At 40.2% G+C, this 24217-nt stretch overlaps 1 protein-coding gene across 4 annotated transcripts in view; it reads right to left on the reverse strand.

Annotated features, from left to right (window-relative positions):
* Positions 1–11068: 11068 nt before the first annotated feature.
* Positions 11069–24217, reverse strand: part of APOO (apolipoprotein O) — a 64350-nt gene continuing 51201 nt past the window's right edge. For all 4 annotated transcript variants that reach the window (XM_082375901.1, XM_082375898.1, XM_082375902.1 and 1 more), the window contains 2 exons: positions 21043–21108; positions 11069–17622 (listed from right to left, as the gene is read on the reverse strand). In XM_082375901.1, the coding sequence (XP_082232027.1) occupies positions 21073–21108 (36 nt within the window). In that variant the 3' untranslated portion in view covers positions 11069–17622; positions 21043–21072. The remainder of the gene's footprint in view (positions 17623–21042; positions 21109–24217) is intronic.

A 24217-nucleotide genomic window follows, 5' to 3' on the forward strand; every position in this document is an offset into this window, starting at 1 on the left:
CTCTCTTCCCCCACAATATTTCTCCTTCTGCAGCGGGGGTGGGGGGTGGTGGTGTCACAGCTGTTTTCAGCACATGAGAGTGGAGAGTCGGGGTAGGCGGTGCAAATCTACGCAGCAGGAGCAGTAGTGATGAAGTGAGGGAAGGCACAAAAGCTGTATCTTACTCATCTCTTCCTCTCCAGTGCTATGCTGCCATTTGCTGGCATTCAGGAAATTTTGCTGAATGAATAGGACAGACAAATTTGGTATCTTTCTACACATGAAAATGAGCTAAAAGTTTTAAAGTAAAAGTGGTTGTTGCATTATGACACCTCAATAAATGCTAAGGGAATGTGTGGCTGAATGAACTAGATTTCCTAGTAACCATGCCCGCTGTTGCCTTTTAGGCTGTTGTGGTGCAGGGCCTAGCTGCCTACCAAATACACTCTCCAATTCTCTCTCACATTAAGAGAATCCCAGTTTTTCACTTGGCATATTGCTTCTCAGCTAAAAGACATTTGTCAGACTCGGTTGTAGCTCGGTTAAGTTATAGTCAACAAGTAAGCTGAAGTAATGGGTGGAAGTTCTGGGAAGTCTTGGAAGGGAGGTGGCATATGCACCATCCTCTCTTCTTCTATTCTGCTGCTTGGAACTATGGTGTGATGGCTGGAGCTCCAGCAGCCATTTTAGACCACAAGGATGAAGAGTCTATCCTAGAGATGGCAGAGTGGAAAGCTGAAGGGAGCCTTAGTCCCTATGACCATGAAGCTGTCACACCAGCCCTTGGACTTACTTCTAAGGTTCTTTTATTTGAGAAATAAACTTCTGTATTTTCAGCCACTAGTTTTAGGCTGAACCCAATCCTAAGAGATACAGCTGTGATCTCAGAAAATCAAGAACTAGGGGAGAGGTCTCAGACCCTCCCCTTTCTCTCCTTAACACATCAAACTCAGTTTAGGGAGGGTACCAGTCCTCTACCTTACAAAGGTACCCCTTTGTTTTCATGATATATTGCTGTATTACTGCAAAGGTAGTTTAACTTGACCGGCAGACTCCTGGCTCCTGACTCCTCTTCTGTATTGCTAGAAGCCAGGTCAGTGCCATGGTGCTTACCAAAGACTCCCCTTGGCCTCTCTGCTGCCTTCCCTTGTGACCTCTTCTAGGCCTGCCTTCTCCCTACGGCAAAACTGTCCAACACCCTCTTGCAATCTGATTAAACTGATTCACAGTGAGAATGAATGACTAATAGTCTTCATCTAGGGAGAAGGGTAGGCGAGCACACATTCTATGGGTGTATAATTCAGAATGCATTTGTCACTCGGGGAGAGAGAGAGTGGAACATGGTTGTAAAATGATTTGTGAGGTCACACAGGCGGTGAGGCACAGGCCTGGGACACGAATCCAGGCCTTCTACCTCCTGGTTCAGTGTTCTTTCCTTCAAGCCAAGGAGTCAGGCACACTAGGCACTCCACTTCAAAACTGGTGTTGCCATGTCCAGGAAGAGCATGTGGAGGGTGAGACGAGTGCCTTATGAGCTCTGCCAAGTTATAATCTGTTGGCAGAGCTGAAGCCACAGGAGTGGGAAGCACATGGGGATGATCACAGGCTGAACTTTTAACCCAAAGGCTCTGAGCGGCACATGATGGGAAAGGGAAGAGGCTCCCACTGTGTGCACGTGACTTCTCTCGTGTGGCTCTTTCACGGAAGGCTTGCGAGGAAGAGATGAAACTGCCCAGAAGGCATCTCTATTGCTTCTTCCAGGGCTAAATTTGTGGTATGGGTCTCATATCTTCTTGGTGATATTCAAAAAACAGGCTACATAGAAATCTTTTTTTTAAGTTGTAAAATTAACATAATATAAAATTTACCATCTTAACCATTTTTAAGCATACAGCTCAGTGTCATTAAATACATTCACATTGTTGTGCTACCATCAAAACCATCCATCCACAGGACTCTTTTCATCTTCCCCAACTGAAACTCTCTCCTCATTAAACACTAAGCCTCCGTTCCTTTCTCTGCAGCCCTCAACAATCACCATCCAACTTTCTGTCTCTATGAATCTGACTACTCTAGGTGCCTCATATAAGTAAAATCATACAGCATTTGTCCTTTTGTGTCCAGCTTATTTCACTTACCTTAACGTCTTCAACGCTCATCCACGTGGTAGCATGTGTCAGAATTTTATTCCTTCCAGGGCTGAATTATGTTTCATTGTATGGATAGATATAGGAACTGTTTTTAAAGAAAAGATACATACATGTGTATATAAACAAAGACACTGAAGTTATGTGATACTGTACAAAGGGGTTGAATTTTGAGTCTATGCCCCATGCGGTGAGTATAGAAGGAGCTGGTAGCCTTGCCACATATTAGGTGCCAGTGGAGAGAGAGAATACAACGTGGGCCCGTCCTCCAAGACAGCTCACAGTCAACCTGGGAGGCAGGCACAAGTAGCTTTAATACAATATGACAAACATTACATCAAAATAGAGGCGAAACAGAGGAATTCTCCCCAGGAGGCGTCAGAATGATTACAGGGTGACCTTTGACTAGGCCTTTGAGAACAACGAAGTCGGGAGTATCTGGACTGGCTATCTCAATGCCAGGACTGAAACTCTCACAGGTGTTATGTGGGGTTCCTGTTGCAATGGTGGCGAAACAAATTATACCCAAACTTGGAAGCGGAAAAACAGCCATTTATTTATGCTCATGGATTCTGTGAGTCGTCAATTCCATCGCGGCTCAGCAGAGACAGAGGGTTGCTGCTCCACTGCACCTCGGCTGGAAGACCTGAAGCCTGGCTCAGTCGCATGTCTGACAGTTGATGCTGGCTGTCTGCCAAGATCATAGCTGGAACCATCAGTGGAACACCTACACTTGGCCTCTCCGTGCGACCCGGGCTTCCTCACAGCATGGTGCCTGGGTTCTGAGGGCAAGCTTAGTGAGGCAACCAGGTGGAAGTCACATTGCCTTTTCTGACCTAACCTCAAAAGTCATGCAGCTCACTTCTGCTGCATCCAATTTGATATGAGGAAATCACTAAGGTCGGCCCGCACTCAAAGGGAGGAGAATTAGATTCCTCCTTTTGGTGGGAGGTATGGCCAGGTTCTACAATAACATGTGGAACCAGAAATACTGCTATGGCCATATCTGATCATAGCAGGTTTGGCGGTACGTGCCTGAGGCTGGAACTATCTTGGCATGGGGACTCCCTGTGGGACAAAGGCCGAGTCCATGAGTACAAATCAGCTACAGGAATATAAAGAGTGGTAATCTTAGGCCACCATTCCAGCCCTTGCAGTGACTAATTTCAGTAGTGAGCAGGTGGTAATGGTCATGTGTCTATCTTTCATTTAGGACTGACCGATTCAGACCTAGTAAGCCCCTTGGGTTCTTGAATACAATTTGGGGGAGGGGCTTGAGAGAGAGAGTGCAATATTGGATTGGCTACTAATTTGGGTATGTGGCTGTTTGAGCAATTAACTTGGTTACAGGGAAGTGACATTTGTACCTCCAAGCTGGTGAAAAGGTCATACCTACTACAACTTTCATATGCTAATTTGTGGGCCTACCTGCCCCTCCCACCAGATTAGAAGCTCTTTTAAGGACAGGACCCATCTTACCTGGTCTCCCCAAAGGATTTAACAACAAGCTTGGCCTCTGGAATCACACAATTCTTTTTTTTAACATCTTTATTGGAGTATAATTGCTTTACAATGGTGTGTTAGTTTCTGCTTTATAACAAAGTGAATCAGCTATACATATACATATATCCCCATATCCCCTCCCTCTTGCATCTCCCTCCCACCCTCCCTATCCCACCTCTCTACGTGGTCACAAAGCACTGAGCTGATCTCCCTGTGCTATGCAGCTGCTTCCCACTAGCTATCTATTTTACATTTGGTAGTGTATATATGTCCATGCCACTCTCTCACTTCGTCCCAGCTTACCCTTCCCCCTCCCGGTGTCCTCAAGTCCATTCTCTACGTCTGCGTCTTTATTCCTGTCCTGCCCCTAGGTTCTTCAGAACCATTTTTTTTTTAGATTCCATATGTATGTGTCAGCATACGGTATTTGTTTTTCTTTTTCTGACTTACTTCACTCTGTAAGACAGACTCTAGGTCCATCCACCTCACTACAAATAACTCAATTTCATTTCTTTTCATGGCTGAGTAATATTCCATTGTATATATGTGCCACATCTTCTTTATCCATTCATCTGTCGATGGACACTTAGGTTGCTTCCATGTCCTGGCTATTGCAAATAGAGCTGCAATGAACATTTTGGTACATGACTCTTTTTGAATTATGGTTTTCTCAGGGTATATGCCCAGTAGGGGGATTGCTGGGTCGTATGGTAGTTCTATTTTTAGTTTTTTAAGGAACCTCCATACTGTTCTCCATAGTGGCTGTATCAATTTACATTCCCACCAACAGGGCAAGAGGGTTCCCTTTTCTCCACACCCTCTCCAGCATTTATTGTTTCTTGATTTTTTGATGATGGCCATTCTGACTGGTGTGAGGTGATACCTCATTGTAGTTCTGACTTGCACTTCTCTAATGATTAGTGATGTTGAGCATCCTTTCATGTGTTTGTTGGCAATCTGTAAATCTTCTTTGGAGAAATGTCTGTTTAGGTCTTCTGCCCATTTTTGGATTGGGTTGTTTGTTTTTTTGATATTGAGCTGCATGAGCTGCTTGTAAATTTTGGAGATTAATCCTTTGTCAGTTGCTTCATTTACAAATATTTTCTCCCATTCTGAGGGTTGTCTTTTCGTCTTGTTTATGGTTTCCTTTGCTGTGCAAAAGCTTCTAAGTTTCATTAGGTCCCATTTGTTTTTGTTTTTATTTCCATTTCTCTAGGAGGTGGGTCAAAAAGGATCTTGCTGTGATGTATGTCATAGAGTGTTCTGCCTATGTTTTCCTCTAAGAGTTTTATAGTGTCTGGCCTTACGTTTAGGTCTTTAATCCATTTTGAGTTTATTTTTGTGTATGGTGGAATCACACAATTCTTGATTTAAATCTCAACTCTGCCACGTGCTAGTCGTGTGGACTTGATTATGCCGGACTTAAGGGTCCTCATCTCAGAATTATTAAAAGGATTCAATGAGATTATTTTGCCCTGCACCAAGAAGGCAGTCAATAAATATTAGTTCCTTTCTTTCCCACTCAAAAATGTATGGTCAGGCAGACTCAGACTCCCCCATCCTACCCTTTGCCAGTTAGCTTTTTAATTTCCCATGAGTCCTTCCTCTCCCTGTTGGCGCATGCTCCAGAGACTTCCCTTGAGCCCTGCCGGTCTTGTTCCCCCAGGAATTTCACTCCTCCCCAATTCCCACCATGATAGGAGGAGGAGTTGGGGAGGCAGGAAGGGACCAGGGGCTTTAGGAATAAGAAAGAGGAGCTGGTATGCCTTGGGGAGCAGGGAGGAAGCCCAGTTACTAGAGCAAGTTAAATCCATTTCATTCATTGATGAAATAAATATTGATTCCATCTCACTAGGTCCTAAAGACTATGCAAGAAGCTGGGGATACAGCAATGAGGAAGAACAAGGTCTCTATCTGATCTTTGCAGACTTTTGGAATTTATATTAGTCATTAGTATATCGTATGTGGGGAAAAGATGGTGTAGACAAAAGATAGACAAACAAAATATAGCGATAGTGCAAGAAGGAAAATAAAACTACCTTACACTGGTTGATTGGAACCCACCCAACTGAAGATCGATTTAGGTCAAGACCTGGATGTCAAGGAGCTAGCCTTGCAAAGATCCAGGGCAGGGCTGCTCACCCCCAGCACTACTGACATTTGGGGATGGATCATTCTTTGTTGTGAGACTGTCCTGTGCATTGGCAGAAGTTCAGTAGCATCCCTGGCCTCTGCCCACAAGATGCCAATGGCACCCACTCTCCTAAGTTGAGACAGCCAGAAATGTCTCCAGACATTGTCAAGTGTCACCTGGGGGGCAGAACTGCCTGATTGAGAACCACTGGGCCCAGCCTGCTTGGCGTCACCAGTTCCAGCTGCCCCTCCCTCTCAGTGAATCTGTCAACTGTGACAACTGGCAATAGATCTTGAAGATGAAAGAGGTAAACCACGAAGTGGGAATACTTCCTGGTTCAACCCTTCTTCGTGGGCTGCTCTTCTTCCCCACTTGCAGCCTGAAACTGGGGTGAGATAGTATCAGAATACCACAGGGTACACAGTCAGGCGGGTACCATGGGACTGGGTTCTGCATCACTCCCCTGAAGAGGACCCCCCAGCAGTCCATCAAACTTAGAGAAGGGCCAGGCAGCCACATTTCTATCATTCAAGACCAGATTTTTAGTTGCTTTTAGCAGTTGTCTTAGTTAACTGGAAAAAGTAAATGTAAACAACTCTACCTCAAATTTTATCGTCTAAACTCACCATCTCTAAATATCATCAGCTTCCTAGAAATAAGCCACAAATAGAAATAACTGAGCTAATATCACTTGAACTTCCTAAGTATACTTTTATTACATTTTGAGAAATTCCCTCATTTTCATTTCAGAGACTATGTATAACACGATATGGGACAGAACAGGGTGTTGGGGCAGAGTTCAGGTAATAGGGGTGTTGCTTGGGCAATGCAGGACACAAAGTCTTTTTTTTTTTTCATTTTAAAAATTGTGATTTTTAAAAAACAACATAAAACCTACCATCTTAACCATTTTTAAGTATGCTATTTTTAAGTTCAGTAGTGTTAAGTATATTTACATTGCTATGCAAAAGAACTTTTCCATCTTGAACTTTTTCATTTTGCAAATCTGAAACTCCAGAACTCCAGAACCTTTTCATTTTGCAAATCTGAAACTGTACCCATTAAACAAGAACTCCCCATTTCCCCCTCACCCTAATTCCTGGCAACTACCATTCTTTCTGTTTCTATGAATTTGACTATAGTAATGCCCCCTTAACCATGGGGGATACATTGTTCCAAGACCCCCAGTGGATGCCTGAAACCACAGATAATACCGAACCCTATATACATACAGGCATACCTCGTTTTATTGCATTTCACTTTATTGTACCTTGTAGATACCACAGTTTTTACAAATTGAAGGTTTGTGGCAACCCTGTGTCAAGCAAGTCTTTTGGTGCGATTTTTCCAAACATTTGCTCATTTCAGGTCTCTGTGTCACATTTTGGTAATTCTTGCAGTATTTTAAACTTCTTCATTATTATTATACTTGTTATGGTGATCTGTGATCTTTGATGTTACTATTACAAAAAGATTATGACTTGCTGAAGGCTGATGATGGTCAGCATTTTTTTAGTAATAAAGTATTTCTAATTAAGGTACATACATTGCTTTTTTAGACAAAATGCTATTGCACACTTAATAAACTACAATACAATATAAACATAACTTTTATATGTCCCAGGTGGGATGGTGCAAGATTTCATCACACTACTCATAATGGTAACTTCAAACTTACAAATTGTTTATTTCTGGAATTTTCCATCTAATATATTGGGAACTTGGTTGACTATGGGTAACTGAAACTGGGTAACTGAAACTGCAGAAAGCAAAACCATGGATAAGGGGGGACCACTGTACTTTAGATACCATATCAGTGGAATCACACAGTATTTGTCCTTTTGTGACTTATTTCAATTAGAATAATGTCCTCAAGTTTCATCCACATTGTAGCATGCTGACAGGATTTCTTTCCTTTTTAAAAAAATTTTTTTGGTTTTACATTTCCTTCATTTTTAAGGCTGAGTAATATTCCATTTATGGATATATTACATTTTATTTATCTGTCGATGGGCATTTGGGTTGCTTCCACCCCCCAGCTATTGTGAATAGTGTTGCTATGAACACAGGTATGCAAATACATACACAGTCTTTTAAAAAACATCTTTATTGAGATATAATTCACAAACCACACAATTCACCCATTTAAAGTGTACAATTCAATAGTTTTCCATATATTCGGAGTTGTGCAACCATCACCACAATTTTAGAACATACTCATCACCTCAAAAAGAAAACCATTAGCAGTCACTTCCCCTCCATGCCCCTGCCCATGATGGTCAGCTTTATGTATCAACTTGGCTAGACTACAGTCCCTAGGTGTCCAATCAAACACTAATCTAGGTACTGCTGTGAAAGTTATTTTGTAGATGTGATTAAGTCCATAATCAGTTGACTTAAATCTAAGTGGGTCTGATTCAATCAGCTGAAAGGCCTAAAAGCAGAACTGAGGTTTCCCTGAAGAAGAAGTTCCACTTACGGACTGTAGCTTCAGCTCACACCTGAGAGCCTGCCCTTCCTGACACTCTGTCCTATGGATTTTGGACTTGCCTAGCTAACCCCCACAATCACCTAAGCAACTTCCTTGCAATAAACCTCTCAATATATATCTCCTACTTGTTCTGTTTCTCTAGTTGAACCCTGATTGATAACACTCAACTCCACTCCCACCCTACACAGCCCTAAGCAACCACTAATCTACTTTCTGTCTCTATGGATTTGCCTATTCTAGACATCTCAAGTAAATGGAATCATACCATATGTGGTCTTACAATACAATATGTGACTGGTTTCTTTCACTTAGCGTAACGTTTTAAAGTGTCATCGATGTAGCATTTATCAGTACGTCATTCCTTTCCATGGCTGAATAATATTCCATTGTGTGAAAATACATTTTGTTTACCTATTCATCTGTTGATGGACATTCAGTTGTTTCCACTGTTTGGCTGTTATGAATAATGATGCTATGGACATGTGTGTACCAGTTTTCATGAGGACCATGTTTTCATTTCTCTTGGGTATATACCTAGGAATGGAATTTCTGGGTCATATGAATACTCCAGGCTCAATATTTTGAGGAACTGCTGGACTGTTTTCTCCACATTCTCATCAATGCTTGTTATTGTCTGCCTTTTTTATTATAGCCATCCTAGTAGATGTGATGTGGTATCTCACTGTGGTCTTCATTTGTATTGCCCTAATGACTAAGGATGTTGAACATCTTTTTCATGTATTTATTGGCCATTTGCATACCTTCTTTGGAAAAATGTCTGTTCAAATCCTTTGCCCAGTTTTAACTGGGTTATTTGTCTTTCTATTGCTGAGTTGTAAAAGTTCTTCATGGGCTTCCCTGGTGGCGCAGTGGTTGGGAATCCGCCTGCCAATGCAGGGGACACGGGTTCGAGCCCTGGTCTGGGAGGATCCCACATGCCGCGGAGCAACTAGGCCCATGAGCCACAACTACTGAGCCTGCGCGTCTGGAGCCTGTGCTCCGCAACAGTAGAGGCCGCGACAGTGAGAGGCCCGCGCACCGCGATGAAGAGTGGCCCCCGCTTGCCGCAACTGGAGAAAGCCCTCGCACAGAAACGAAGACCCAACACAGCCATAAATAAATAAATAAATAAAATAAATAATTAAAAAAAAAAAGTTCTTCATATATCTGGACACCAACTCTTATCAGATATACGTCTTATTATACAAATATTTTCTGCACTCAATGGGTTGTCTTTTAATTTTCTTGATAGTATTGCTTATAGCACTAAATTTTTTAAATTTTGAGATAGCCCAATTTATCTATCCTGTCACTTGTACTTTTGGTGTTGTATCAAAGGAAACATTGCCCAACCCAAGGTCATGATTTACTCCTTTACCAAGATTTACTCCTATGTCATCTTCTCAGAGTTCTGGTTTTAGCTCTTACATTTAGGTCTATGATCCCACACAGTCTAAAAGTCTTACCTATTTGGTAGCGCTTTCCCAGGGAAATATTTATGGCACCATCAAAAAACAAACAAACTATTGTGTTTAAAACAAAATGTGCAATGTGTGCTCTTTAGCATTCTGATCTAGGCTGAGAACAATATTTGAAATGAGCTAGTGCTCTCTCTGTAGGACAAATAAATGCTTTCATAAGTACGTCACTTTTGAATGGAGTGCAGTTTATGACCTATTTACTTATGAACTAGCCCAAACAGCTTGCCTCCATAGCGTGAGGGAAGGAAGAAAGACTCTATTGTAAGGATCAGAAAAAAAAATCCAATCACTAATTTGGTCTAAATAAGGGAGCTTAGAGTTTTTGGTGGCTTTCAAAAACTACTTTCTCTTTGCTTGAGGAAGACGAATAAAAACTGTTTTTTAATGTTTTGTGACCTGGAAATATTTAATGTAAATATAATAGTCCTTTTATATTTATGTTTTTCCTCTAAAGCAGAGGGGAAGATGGCACAACATAAATTAAACAAATAGCATCTCAACATGCTGTTTTGCGTGTCCCCAAGATTACCCACACATTCGGCAATTCGCTGAGATGACTCACAGGACAGCATACAGTTGTCCTCGTGGCTTAGGTTTATCACGGCAAAGGGTACACAACAAGACCAGCAAGAGAAAAAGACAAGGGCAGAATCTGGAGAAATGCACGCATAAGCTTCAGAGGCTCTCTCCCTCCCAGCCTAGCAGGGATACATGAGTGTCTTCCTTTCTCCAGCAGAAAACCTGCAGCCACACAGGTGCAATGCTTCTGCCACAGGGAAGCCCATTATAGAGACTCAGCACCCAAGGTTTTTACTGGGGGCTGGTCGCAGAGGCAGCCCCTGCCTAGCAACTACCAAAATTCACGATCCCCAGAAGGAAATCAAGTGCTTGCCATAAATCACATCATTTGCACAAACAATCTATGTGACCTGACAGAGCAGAGTCTGGTGCCCCAGCCTTTATCAGCTTGGGGAACTTCTGAGAAGCTGAGTTTCCTAAGGGCCAACCCTGCAAGCAAGTCTTTCTAAAGATGGCAGTCTCAGGCCTGCTATGTTAACTCTCTTCTGCACAGAGGCCATCGCATTCACTTAAGCTCTAATTTGAAATTTACTTAAGGAAACATTCAAATTTGGTGTCTAATAATATTCTGATTTTGTCATCATTTTAGTGAGATGAAGTTTATACTATCAATGAATTTTAAAAAGTATATTACAACAGTAGATATTGTATGGTACATGTTTAAGCTAAGAGATTTTTAAAGGACAGTGGCATACCTTACTATGCAAACAGATATTAATTTTATAGCTACTTTATTTATTTATTTATTTATTTATTTGGCTGTGTTGGGTCTTCGTTTCGTGCGAGGGCTTTCTCTAGTTGCGGCAAGTGGGGGCCACTCTTCATCGTGGTGCGCGGGCCTTTCACTATCGCGGCCCCTCCCGTTGCGGGGCACAGGCTCCAGACGCGCAGGCTCAGTAGTTGTGGCTCACGGGCCCAGTTGCTCCGTGGCATGTGGGATCTTCCCAGACCAGGGCTCGAACCCGTGTCCCCCGCATGAGCAGGCAGATTCTCAACCACTGCGCCACCAGGGAAGCCCAGATATTAATTTTAAATTAAACATATCTATCCATTAAAGCACGACCTGCAGGATCTCAAATGGTACTACTCTTAGCCAGACATTTAAATTCCTATTCATACTGAAAGTAATAAGACATTAAATCTTGTCTAGGACTTCCCTGGTGGTGCAGTGGTTAAGTATCGGCCTGCCAATGCAGGGGACATGGGTTCGATCCCTGGTCCGGGAAGATGCCACATGCCTTGGAGTAACTAAGCCCGTGTGCCACAACTACTTAGCCCGCACTCTAGAGCCCGCGCACCACAACTACTGAGCCCGCATGCTGCAACTACTGAAGTCCACGCGCCTAGAGCCCATGCTCCGAAACAAGAAATGCCACCGCAATGAGAAACCCGCGTACTGCAACGAAGAGTAGCCCCTGCTCGCCGCAACTAGAGAAAGCCTGCGCGCAGCCAAAAAAAAAAAAAATCTTGTCTATATGCAATAACATTAAGGAATAAGCTAGAAGAATAAAACAAGGGTGCCTCAAAAGCCCAACCTGGGCTAACTCCTGCTGAACTTACTACGGAAGGTGTTCCAAGGGGCAACAGTGATTACACAAAGAGAGCACAAGTTAGGTCCTAACGCAGTAAAAGTAAAATCACGCATTCAATGTCATCTGTTTTACCAGGCTTGTTTCCTCTGATTACTCTTCTTTCTCTAAAAAACTTACTGTACACAAAAAACGTATAACCACTGCCTAGGTACATTACGTTCATGTTTTAGACAAATATCCTTGGGTGCTTCTTTGCACAAGACCAATATACGGAATCACTATCTATTAGATAGTTAATCTGTATGTTACAATGATGCTCCCCTGTAATTATTCTGATTGTTTTGTGTACTTGCTTTGTCTTTGCATCTGAACTGTAAACTGTATTTCTCCTCTCTGCCTATCAAAACAAAATATCTAGACCATGCACTCAATTGATGCTTAATAAATCTAAGGAGGAAAAGTTACAGGGACTGAAGGCCTTTACAGAGTACCTAGCCCAATCTCCTCTGTTCATAGATTTGGAAGTCAGAAACACAGGGACACACACTCTCAGGTTGGTGGCAATGAAATAATTCCAATACCTATGGGTACCCTCAAAGGCTCGACTAAAACAAAATCATAATGCAATTTTGAACTTTAAAGAGTTCACTCAACACACATTTTGCAATGTATACATCAGTACATTAGGTCAGCACTGGGAACACAAAGAAGAAAGATACTTGCCCTGGCCTCAAGGAGATTATAGTCCACTAGAGATCAGGTATGAGCTAACAAGGGTAGAACATGCATAAAGCCATAAGAAATCTAGAAAGTGATCCAGGAGTTCAGAGAGAGAAGATTTTTAATGTCTGGAAATTCTCTTCAGAACTGAAGAGTGATGGTGAATTCAATAAGAGTACAAACAAGTTAAAAATGGTTTGCAAGGGTGCAAGTTTTTCCTAAACCTCACATCCTGCCTAGAAACAAGTAACAAGAACAGAAGATGTCCCAAGGGGTAACAGAAATCGCACAAAGAAATCTATTAGTAATAAGTTAAGCCTCTTTAGGTCAGTGGGACCACAAGGAGCCAGTAACACAAAGTGAGGGGTAGGAAACAGTGCCATGTTTGCTTGATAGGATAGAGGGCAGGTGTGGAAAGGAGACACATTCTCCTCTCCACCCTCACCAACAGGAGGCAAGTGGGGTGCATGAAGTGGGGAAGGCCCTGGAAGCACTACGGCCACTTCCGGTTCTGAAGAGCCTCAGCCAGGCTAATGATACACTAAGCACTTTCTGCTTTTCTTCACGGAAACAACGGACTTCCTATTCCAGAGAACATGCCCCCAAATGCATCACAGCCTCCCTCTTGAGCAATGTTGCAATAGAAAGTTGCCTTCCCAAGGGAGGATTCAGAAAATGAATCAGAGATATGACCCACAAAATGCCATAGATACAAAGACACACCAAAACCTTCTCAAACTTTAAAAAATGGGGAGAAATGTATCATATTGCATTCATTACAGGAAGGGCCCCATTGGACACATGGATCCAAAGTTTACAAAGTAAATATGACACTTTTAATATTAACTTCCTTGCTTTTCTTAGAACTTGTTTTTAAATGTTTTTGTTATTTCTATTTGTGTCAATTTTATATGGGTTCAGGGTTTCAAGAGTCAAACAGTTCCACTAAGTCTGTTGCAAAAAACAGGAGTCCTATTGTCTCCCTCTCCCCAGCCTTTCCTTGTGTGCTAGTGCCATCCCTTTCTTCTTGGCTTCCTGGGGTTTCAGGCTAAAGTAATGTATGTGTTCAGACACTATCATTACCCGAAAGCCATTTTCTCATAATTTAGAAGAGATATGGAAGATAAATGAGATGGCTGACACTTAAAAGCTGATATTTTCCCTGTAGTGAACGAAAGCATTTAAAATCATTCCTCCAGACTTCCCTGGTGGTGCAGTGGTTAAAGAATCCGCCTGCTAACACAGGGGACACGGGTTCGAGCCCTGGTCCGGGAAGATCCCACATGCTGCGGAGCAAGTAAGCCCGTGCGCCACACTACTGAGCCTGCACTCTAGAGCCCGCGAACCACAACTACTGAAGCCCGCGCGCCTAGAGCCCCTGCTCCACAACAAGAGAAGCCACCATGATGAGAGGCCCGTACACTGCAATGAAGAGTAGCCCCCGCTCACCGCAACTAGAGAAAGCCTGCGCACATCAGCAAACACCCAGCGCAGCCAAAAATAAAATAAATAAATTTATTAAAAAAAAAATCATTCCTCCAACCACACTCAAATTTGGGGTCACTAACAAAATCCCAGTATTGTGTCAAATAAGCATTTAAAGGACTCACTAATGACTTCACTTTTGAGTGTGGGGAGCAGTCTTTGCATCCTGTATTTTCCTCCATCTTTGCATTTGTTTTTTGTTCCACCTGTCCCGTACACTCCCAAAACAGGCCAGCACTGAAGTGAGTCTTCAGTGTGTACCTTCAGGGTGTACCTGAGAGGAGAGAGAGTTTACGGAGTGACTTTGCCAATGCTGAGTCTGAAGACTACGTCACAGGTGGGAGGGTGGGCAGGGAGAAGAGTCACTTCCTTCGCTTTTCTTTTGCCTTTAAGAGTCACAGCTAAAGTTGAACAACTAAGTTCTAGAGCTGATTAAGATGATAAAGGCCCTTAAATATGAAATACAGGTGACTCAGCACTGAACAAAATGTGAACAAAATGTGAAATAGTGAAACACTTGTTTATGAAAACAAACTTTTCTCCCACTGAGAAATGTGCTTGGCTATCATTTCATAAACTTAAATAAGCCTGAACTTCGGTTATATCTGGAGTTTGACCTAATTGTACCTTTAGAACTATGTGCTGGCTAATTATTGACTTGAAATCTGAACCTCTCAGAAGGGAAACAAAACATCAGACAGGAGGTGGACAGGGTGAAAACCAAAACCTCAGGCAAGTTTCTTTCAACCAGTGGTGAACAAAACCATTATTGCAAATATTTACTTTTAATTAAAATTAAGCCTCGGATGAGGGTGTAGTCCCACAAATATACTGCTGGTCCCTCTGACAGTGGTTTTTGCATTAACTTGGGTGGGTGCAATGAATTAAAAAGTGAAAACTTACACTCACGGTAAATTCCTCAGCTCCTATAAATAATCATGAATAGTGCTGGTCACAGACGAAAATGATCCTCTAAATACCCAGCCTTTTCCAAAAGATTGTGCCAAGTGTGTTCATCAAGATAGGAGAATGAGGAAAACATAATCTGTCTCTTTTTTTTGCTGAGCTCAAGCATTCTGAATTTTATCTTTAAACTAATGAAAATCATCATTACTCATTACTTGGCCTAATTTTAACTGTCACAGATTTGCTATTTAACCACAAGCTAGTTGCATTTTTCTATCTCTATATGTGAACACAGGCATTTTACATATATTCTGAATTTTCTTTGAGCCATTTAGATATAATGTCATTGATCCATTAGGGAAGTGCCTTGCATCACACAGGCCTCTACTGGGCTGGGATCCAGCACTGCACTTAGCACAAAAGTTGCTGACCCAGCGGCCCAGGCACCTGCTACTCCACTGCCTGGGTGGGTGGTCCCTCAGCGGGGCTCGATTCTTCTATCTACTACTATTATTGTGACTCTGTCCCAAGGCGTGACATAGGTGATAAGACTGATGAAGGCATTCTTTAGCGCCACTAGTCCCTTTCTTCCCCACTGAAACAATTGCTTTTAAATCTTGATTTTTGACAAAGCAATCTTTCTCAGGACACATTATTACAGAACAAAACATGCCACATCTGTCTCTTCAGAGAAGCTTAAATCACTCCATATGGTAAAGAACGTTCTCTCCAAAGCCCTAAAGTTATTCAAATAGATCCATCCTGATTAAGTTAGAGATAAACTGGATTGAGAGTCAGTCTTATAATAAAAAATGGTCATAAGAAACAGAATAAAGAGTGTAAATGTAAGTAGAGAGTATTACCTCAGGACAGAGAAAAACAGAGTACAAATGCACTGAGGTCAGGAAATAAGCCAAAAAGGAAAGATATAAAATAGCACTTAGAAAAGTATAAACGGCTAGGGAAATGCAAGATACTATAATATGCAAAATTTATATTCCCTGCAGTTCAAAGTTCATGGAAGGCACGCAAAAAGTATTAAATAAAAAAAAGGCAGCACTGGATACAAACAGCCATGAAAGGAAAAGATCATAGTATAAAAGCAACTGAGTTGCCCTGGGTGGGAGGTGATTCTCTTGTTATCCTAAATATGGGCCAGATACTACTGGGTGCCAGCTCTGTGAGACCCACCCTCCTTGGAGGAGTTAAGAGATTTTAAGGCAATGTTTCAACACGACTAAAGTGTTAAAAATGGAAGTAATACCTTCCAATTAGGAGACTCGGAAACACCTTTTGATCGATGATCTCCAGAGCACGCTGTGGTGGGGGCCATTCCTTCATCTTCTCTAGATCAACAGTGAGGAAACCTGTGGATTCTCTACTTTCTGGAGGCGACAGAGGAAGCCAAGCCAATGGGAAAAGCCTGAAACAATAAAAGTATATTTATAGTGAGATATTATAATTTAGGCACAGCTTTAATGTATTTGGTTGACTGGTACAGTAACACGAAAGTATTTCAGTATAGCAGGAAATAAAAGATTTCTGGGTCACTAGGGGGATTATTCTAGAGACAAACATGCTTTGGCTCATTAATCCAGTAACAATGCTGGCACCATTCCTGTCATCTTGGCTCTGTCAAATGTATTTAACATTAACATGTGCATGTTCCATTTGTGTATTGCTATCTTACCAACTGCTATCAGTTCTGGAAGGTCAACAATTTAGGAATTAAATTGACACTATAAGAATACAAAGATGACTTATAATTTCTAAGCTTGATTGAAATTTGGAAATTCTCAACCCTCTTTCATATAGTTTCCCCACCCATCCTTCCTGGCTGGCTGACAAGTCAAAAGAAACTCCTGCTGTTCCCACCAGCACTGGGAAGACGGAGTTCAATGAGCTGTGCATTTAGAGGCCACAAAGGCAAATACAAGGCCTACACACAGAGAACCAACACACACAACCACATACCATTCCTCCACTGGCAGAGGACAGAGACTACGTCATTAAGCATCTCCCGCTGGCAGTCAAGAACTGGAAGATCTGTACAAGCTGGGAGGCAATGGCACACAATAAGGGGTCACGGTCATTGTTTTCTTTTGTATGTCTTCTCATCAGGGTCAGGCAAACTATTACTTACAAGTTTTGTTCCTTGTGCTGGCAATAGAAGCATCGTCTCTCGGCTCCAGAGCCACTTTTCCCAACTTGACCTTTGGAGACTGCCTGACAGCTGATGCTAAGAAGCAGAGTGAATGGTTTTAACACACACACACACCATGCACACACGCACACACGCATACCCCCCCCCCACATACATGTACACTCAGAGACACACACAGGGACATCAGATACACTTAAACTGTCACTCAATAAATAATAAGAGAAAAAAAAGCAGGACAACTTTTTTTTTAACTTAGAATTTTAATTATGTACATAAATAGCAACATGAGAACGAGGAGTTCTAAGGCTTATACATTATCTCTAGGTGAAAGAACTTCAGATTAGTCCACTTGGAGTATGGCATCACCCAAGATAACAAAGAGGCCTAGTATAGTTTCTCCTGAAGAAGAATGCCAATTTACTACATTCAATACTAACTTCTCTGCCATTTTTCTGTAGAAATACTGGTTTACCATATGGAGTTTCCAATGTTTACCTATAACTAAAAGAAAAAGAAAAACATAAATAAACAGTTCCTCCCAAAATAAAAACAGCTCTAAGATTTTGCATTTTGAAAATTCTTTAGGTTTAAGTAATCACATCAAATACTTATAATACCATTATATGACCATGAGGATCACAATGAGCCAGAGAAAACAGTAATTATTCCCATTTTATAAATGGGTACACTAAAAACCAGAAAGGTTTTGTGTTACATCAATACTACATGCAGATTCTCAGCTAGCTGTGTATCTGAGATAAACAGATGGATGGGTGAATAAATTAAAAATAAACGCTTAAATGGCACAGGACACACTACATCGCTCCCCTTCTGAAAACCAAACAACTACATTTCCATCCACCTGCTGGAGGAGAGCATGATTATATCATTGCTAGTCTGACGCATACCTTTCCTCACATCACCCCATCATTCTTTTCTGGAATGAAACACACATCAAATCCAAAGACACCAAAGACAAACCAATTCTTCTCCAGATTGCCTTTTTCCTAATACGTAATGAATCTACTTAGCAATTAGAGGTTTATAAATATTTTAGAGGCCAGTGACTACTCACTTGATCTTTTAATATAAAACTAAAAATTCTTAAACATCTAAACCACTAACTTACCTTTTCTATCTCTGTTTATTAATCTGTTTTGAACTTCTCTAAGAATTCAATAGATTTACTGCACTGTTAAAAAAAACCTACAAACTGCCAGTAATCTATATTAATAAGGATTCAATAGATCATGGTAGTCCATACTAGGAAATTATGAAGCAGCTAAAGGAGGAATGAGATAGACCTATAAGTACAACAGGGAAAGATGTACACAACATATTAAGTGGAAAAAAAAAGCAAGTTCATTCATTCATTCAACATAACTAAACATAACACTGTCTACAAAGTATTCTTACCAAAAAATTGAACCAAAATCTGATTTAGCCTTCAGATCCAACTATCAGTTTATGGGAAATGCAGAGAGGAGAGGAACCAAGAGATAAACAGAATGACACTAAATGGATGCACTCAGCCACAGCCAGAGCATGGGAAATTTAAAGGACAAATAAGCCCAGTTTTTCAACAAATAAATGATAAGAGAAAAATGAGGGAGAAGGAACTATTACAGTTTAAAAGGGACTTAAAACATCTGAAAATAAAGACAGTTTATATCTTTGTAAAAAAATTAAAAAACAAAAAAATAAAAGGGACTTAAGAGACTCATCAGTCAAATGCAGTGGGCAGATCTTGTTTGGATCCTGACTCAAACAAAATAACTGTAAAAAAGTTATTAATGAGACAATCAGGGAAATCTGCAAACTATCTGAATATTAGATGATATTACGGAATTAGTGTTAATTTCTTTAGGTGTGATAATAAAACTGCAATATGTGCCTGCATGGAGCTTTCAGTGTACTTGCAAAACAGTACAAGGAATATGATCTCATTCTATCAAAAACCCAAAAGCATGTATGGATGCGTGTGTGTGTGCATGTGTGCGTGTGTGTGTGTGTATGTGTATGTTACACATAAAGAAAAAAGTCTGGAATGATGTACCAAACTATCAACAGAAATTACCTCTGGGAAAGGAATGGAGGACAAGACAAGCTTTAAAAATATTTATCTAAAAAAAATTCTTTACAACAAATATGCATCGCTTTTATAATTAAAAATTACGTCTCCAATAAAGAGCTAACAAAAATTAAAAATGAAATCAAGGCTGTGTATATAGTAAGCTGAACTCTGGCCCAGAATAGTTTTGAAAGAATGAAGTGGATATGTACATAGTTTTCCTTTATTCTGTGGCTCGTTGCCCCTGTAAAGAAATATAACCATATTCAGTGTAAAGTCTCTGAAGGACACGTGTGACTTCCTGGCTGCTTACCCACCAGTCGCCTTTCTAACAGCATATCTGATGCACATCGGGTCCCACTTTCCAGAGATGCCAGTTCTAGGGTAGGGCTTACGCCGCTGCTTTTTAACAAGCTTCCCAGGTAACTTGTATAACAAAATTTGAGAAATGCTGATTTGGGGTTACTATATGAAAGGCTGTGATGTGAAAGAGGATCTGGATTTATTTTCTGTGACTGCTAAGGCAAGATCAGACCATTGTGTAGGAGTTACAAGGAGACATATTTTTGCTTAGTATAAGAAACAGCTCCCTAAAAATTAGGACTGCCCAAAGATGGCTGTCCTGTGGGGTGCTTTTCCTATCAGTGGAGGTGAAAAGTGGGAACACACAGGGCTACAGAGAATTTATGCTTGAGGCTGGGGGTTGGGCCAGATGATCCTTTTCAAATTCTAAGATTATAATGACTCTCTAGGTCTCTGAAAACACGGAGACAACTTGAGAAAGAAAACCTCAAACCCAGAGCTTTCATGAGTTTTAAATAGTAGCCATGACTTATGATAAATGTGACACTGATTTTTTAAACAAATTTCTATTATAAAGAAAATGCATATTCATTGCAAAAAATTTAAAAATACATAAAGTTACATAGAAGAAAAAATATAAAAATCATCCATAATCCTACCATCCGAAGATACATACTTAAATTTTTTGTTGTGTTTCCTGGTCATTATCCTCTCTAAATATGTATCACACTAGCTTTTTTTTTTTTTAATTTAATAATTGTGCATATGTTCCCATGCAATTAAATATTATTGAAACATAATAACATTCCTCTTTATGGACATACCATAATTAAACCATTTTCCTGTAGCTGAATATTCAGATTCTTTCCAAATTCAATATAATCTAATTACCATGAAATCATAAGTGCTATTATATAATTTTTAATATATACACAAAATAATATTAACATAACTAGTGTTTTCTACTTAGCAAGTACTCAGTGGGTAAATATTGAACATATGAATGAAAACAAATGGTGAATTGAGTATACGACCAGAAGAAATCACACTGATTGACTTTATCAGATACCATCCTAAATTTCTCTAGACTCAAGTTACTCAAATCTGCAGAGAAAGATGACACCTATGAATTCCCTATGTCACTTACTCTATATAATCTTGAGCTTCTCTACAATAGTCATGCATTCAGCAAATGTTTATTGAATGATTATTAGATGAATACAACTGTGCTTACTATAGTGAAATGCTGTCTGAAAAAAAAAATAAGCCTAAGAAATAATTGTTTGAAATAGGTTTATAGACAAATCCCAAATGTCGAGTTCTAGCTTGTCTAAAAAACCCAGGTACTTCTCAGGAACAAACACAATTAAAAACTCATAGCACTTAAGCCCAGAAATTAAAGAGGGAATGAAATATCATCCTGACCCTTATGTGTCCACACGAAGTTGAAATGGCTACAATTAATCAAATTAAATTAATTAAAGACAAGTCATTTCAATTGGTGCTAATAATGCTAAAAATAACCACAGAGTTTTCTTGTTCTTTACCTGATTAAAATGGGCAGAGCATGGAGTATTCTACTTATTTCCGGGTGAATTCTTCACATTTTCCGACTTGTAAAACAGAAAGTAAGAATATTAGTGCAGTTTGAAAAGAAATAGTAAAACTTCTAAAGAAATAGTAGACTATCTCAAAGTGCACATCTTCACTATGTGACTGAATATTATCTGATACAAAGTGACCCATGTCTCGGTAAACTGAAGGAATTACTAGGGCTCCCTGAGGGCCCTGCTGTAAAAAGTGACTCAGGCACAGAGAGCAGGAAATAAAGCTCCATTAATCCTCACTACACAGATTCGGCCAACAGCTGATTTGATAAAAAATCCAATCAATAGTGAAAAGATTTCTTTACTACTTCATGCCACTGTAATTGTTAAAGAAGGTTACTGAATCACTTTGCTGTACACCTGAAACTAACACAACACTGTAAATCAACTATACTCCAATTAAAAAAAAAAAAAAGAATAATCATCATGATCTGAAACTAAAAAAAAAAAAAGGTTTTACACCTATGGGACGGTTTCCGGTGGGTACTCCACTCCGTATATCATCCACCATAGGGGCCAAATCACAAAACATGTTTACTCTGAAAGAGGTTATAACCAGACCGCACCCATTCCGCCTGGCCACCATCTGGGAACATATAAATAGGTCACGTCATCAATGAGAAGTAAGGTAGGAAAGGTTCTAGTGGGAAAAGTTCACGTGCTAAATGTTTAAGGCCTTACTTTCTTTCCCAGATGTTTTTAAGACTTTAATTCTGAAAACACGTTAATAAGACCTGATGTACGTCAAGGATCTGAGCTCTCATGAGATGGCAATCTGAAAAACACTAGGCTGTAGTTGGGTGGGCAATAGGGCTGTGATTCTGTGGTCTAGACTTGGTGCAGGTTCTGCCGGTGGCCTTCTCTCAGAGTTATCCACGGGTGAAGGAGGGGGAAATGTGAGAAAGCAGGACCACATGCCTAACCCTGTAATTTCAGAGCATGGTTTCTAGGCAACTTCAGGCTTACTGAAGTGGTTGAGAACCTGTCTCTAAGCATAGTGATCATACATCTTGGCTTGCCCAAGTTATACATACTGGTTTATACCTATTGTCCCAGCATAATTAATAGTGCCCCCTTTCACTCTCCAGAGTATCCTGGTTTGGATGATAAATTATATGGTCACCCTATCTACAGACCACATTCACTTGATGATGGAGTTCTGGGGAAAAAGGCCATATGTATTGCTTGGTGGATCATCATACAATATCCAGGTCTACTTGTTGCTCTGAACAGAGCTCTACAGGACTCAGCGCCTATGCCTTACGCTATTCCTTGAGAGCCACTTTCACACACACACACACACACACACACACACACACACACACACACACACACAGAGGCCTTCTTGCTGTTGCTCTTCCAACTTGCCAAGCTCTTTCCTGGGATAAAACCTTTGCAAAATAAATCCCTTGACCTAGACTGGTCCATTCCAATTTTGGCCTGGCTAAATGCTATTCATCCTTTAGATCAAGGCTTTCCCCTGTCCTCCGCCCTTCGATTCAGATAAGAACCTTTTATTCACATTGATAGCACCCATGCACTTCCTGATTTGTGTAATTCTTTCATTCATGTTTGAATCCTTCACAAATATATATGTTTCATGAGGGCACAATACTCCTAGAACCTCCTAGCACACAGTATTCAAACATTCGTTGAATAAACAAATGAAATGAGGTAGAACCTAGAGACCTGATGAGTGTTTAAAAAAAAGTTTGGGTATTAATGAAGAAGAGATAAAAAGAGGCTTATGAAGGCAAGTGAGATAACCATGTCCAACAACTGGGTCTGTCATAAAAACCATGTGGTTCCCTACTTAGTTAAATGTATTTTAGGTCTGAATTACCTTAACATAATGCTTGCCAAATACTTCTAGTGATATTCTTATATATTCTACTACCTATATTTGCCAGCAACTCAATCTCAAAAATATAAGATAAGATATATTATCTTAGAATAAGATAAGAATATAAGATGCTAAATTCATAAGCTTTTTTTATCCTTTGGACATTAAGAAAATGAGCACATAAAAACATTCTTCTGGTTGAAGAAAACAACTCTGTTGCTAGGAAATTTTTCTTGTTTGATTACATATCACTTATAGTATAACAAAACATGACAGTCAAATATCTCACTAGTGAAGTACTGAACCTATCCACCCTATTACAAATCAGATCTCTCTTGGCAGAAACCATCATCATCTCAGCAAAAACAACATTATGACTTCAAAAGACAGTTTGTGACTTAGCACAAGCCAGAAATTAATTTTTTTTGCATTTTCGGACAGTTTTATTTAAAATATTTTACAATGCAACCATTCTCCTTATAATCTAATTTCAATACATATTGGGTTTCATCGTTTTTTAAAAGTGATTGATACATTTTATTTAACCCAACACATCTAAAATACTATTATTTCAACATGTAATCAATATAACATCAATCAACATTAAAATTATGAGATAGTTTACAATCTTTTTATCTGTACCATGTCTTCTAAATTTGGTGTGCATTTGCGCTTACAGCATACCTCAGTTCAGATTAGCTACACTTCATGTAGTCAACATCTGGTGCCTGCCATATTGGATTGCAAAGGGCTAGAGAAATAAGCTAAACAGCACTGCACTGTGATGGTTAATTTTATGTGTCAACTTGGCTAAGCTACAGTAGAAATTTTATTTTCTTACCATGTCCATGAACATGAATAATAATTTCTATTAGCAAAATTGAAACATTTGTTTTAATCAAAATATTTATTTCTAATTAGTATGCACTGCCATATGAAGGGGGATTTCCAGCCAAACTTTTGAGGTACAGGAATCCACTTGAAATGTCTGATCCCCTCACCAGTTGAATTATTTTGATCAATTACTTAACTCCTCCAAAATGCAGTTTCCTCGTTTATAACATGGAGATAGTAATAGAACCTGCCTCACAGACTCTTCCTGAGCATACAGTTAGCACCCAGGGCCAAGCTCACAGCAAGTGCTCAATAAAAATGACCTATCCCAAAAGAAACGAAATTGAGTTATATGTAGTGACGTGGATGGACCTAGAGACTGTCATACAGAGTGAAGTAAGTCAGAAAGAGAAAAAATAAATACCGTATGCTAACACA

This window comes from Balaenoptera borealis, assembly GCF_965194805.1.
Source record: "Balaenoptera borealis genome assembly, chromosome: X".
Lineage (NCBI taxonomy): Eukaryota > Metazoa > Chordata > Mammalia > Artiodactyla > Balaenopteridae > Balaenoptera > Balaenoptera borealis.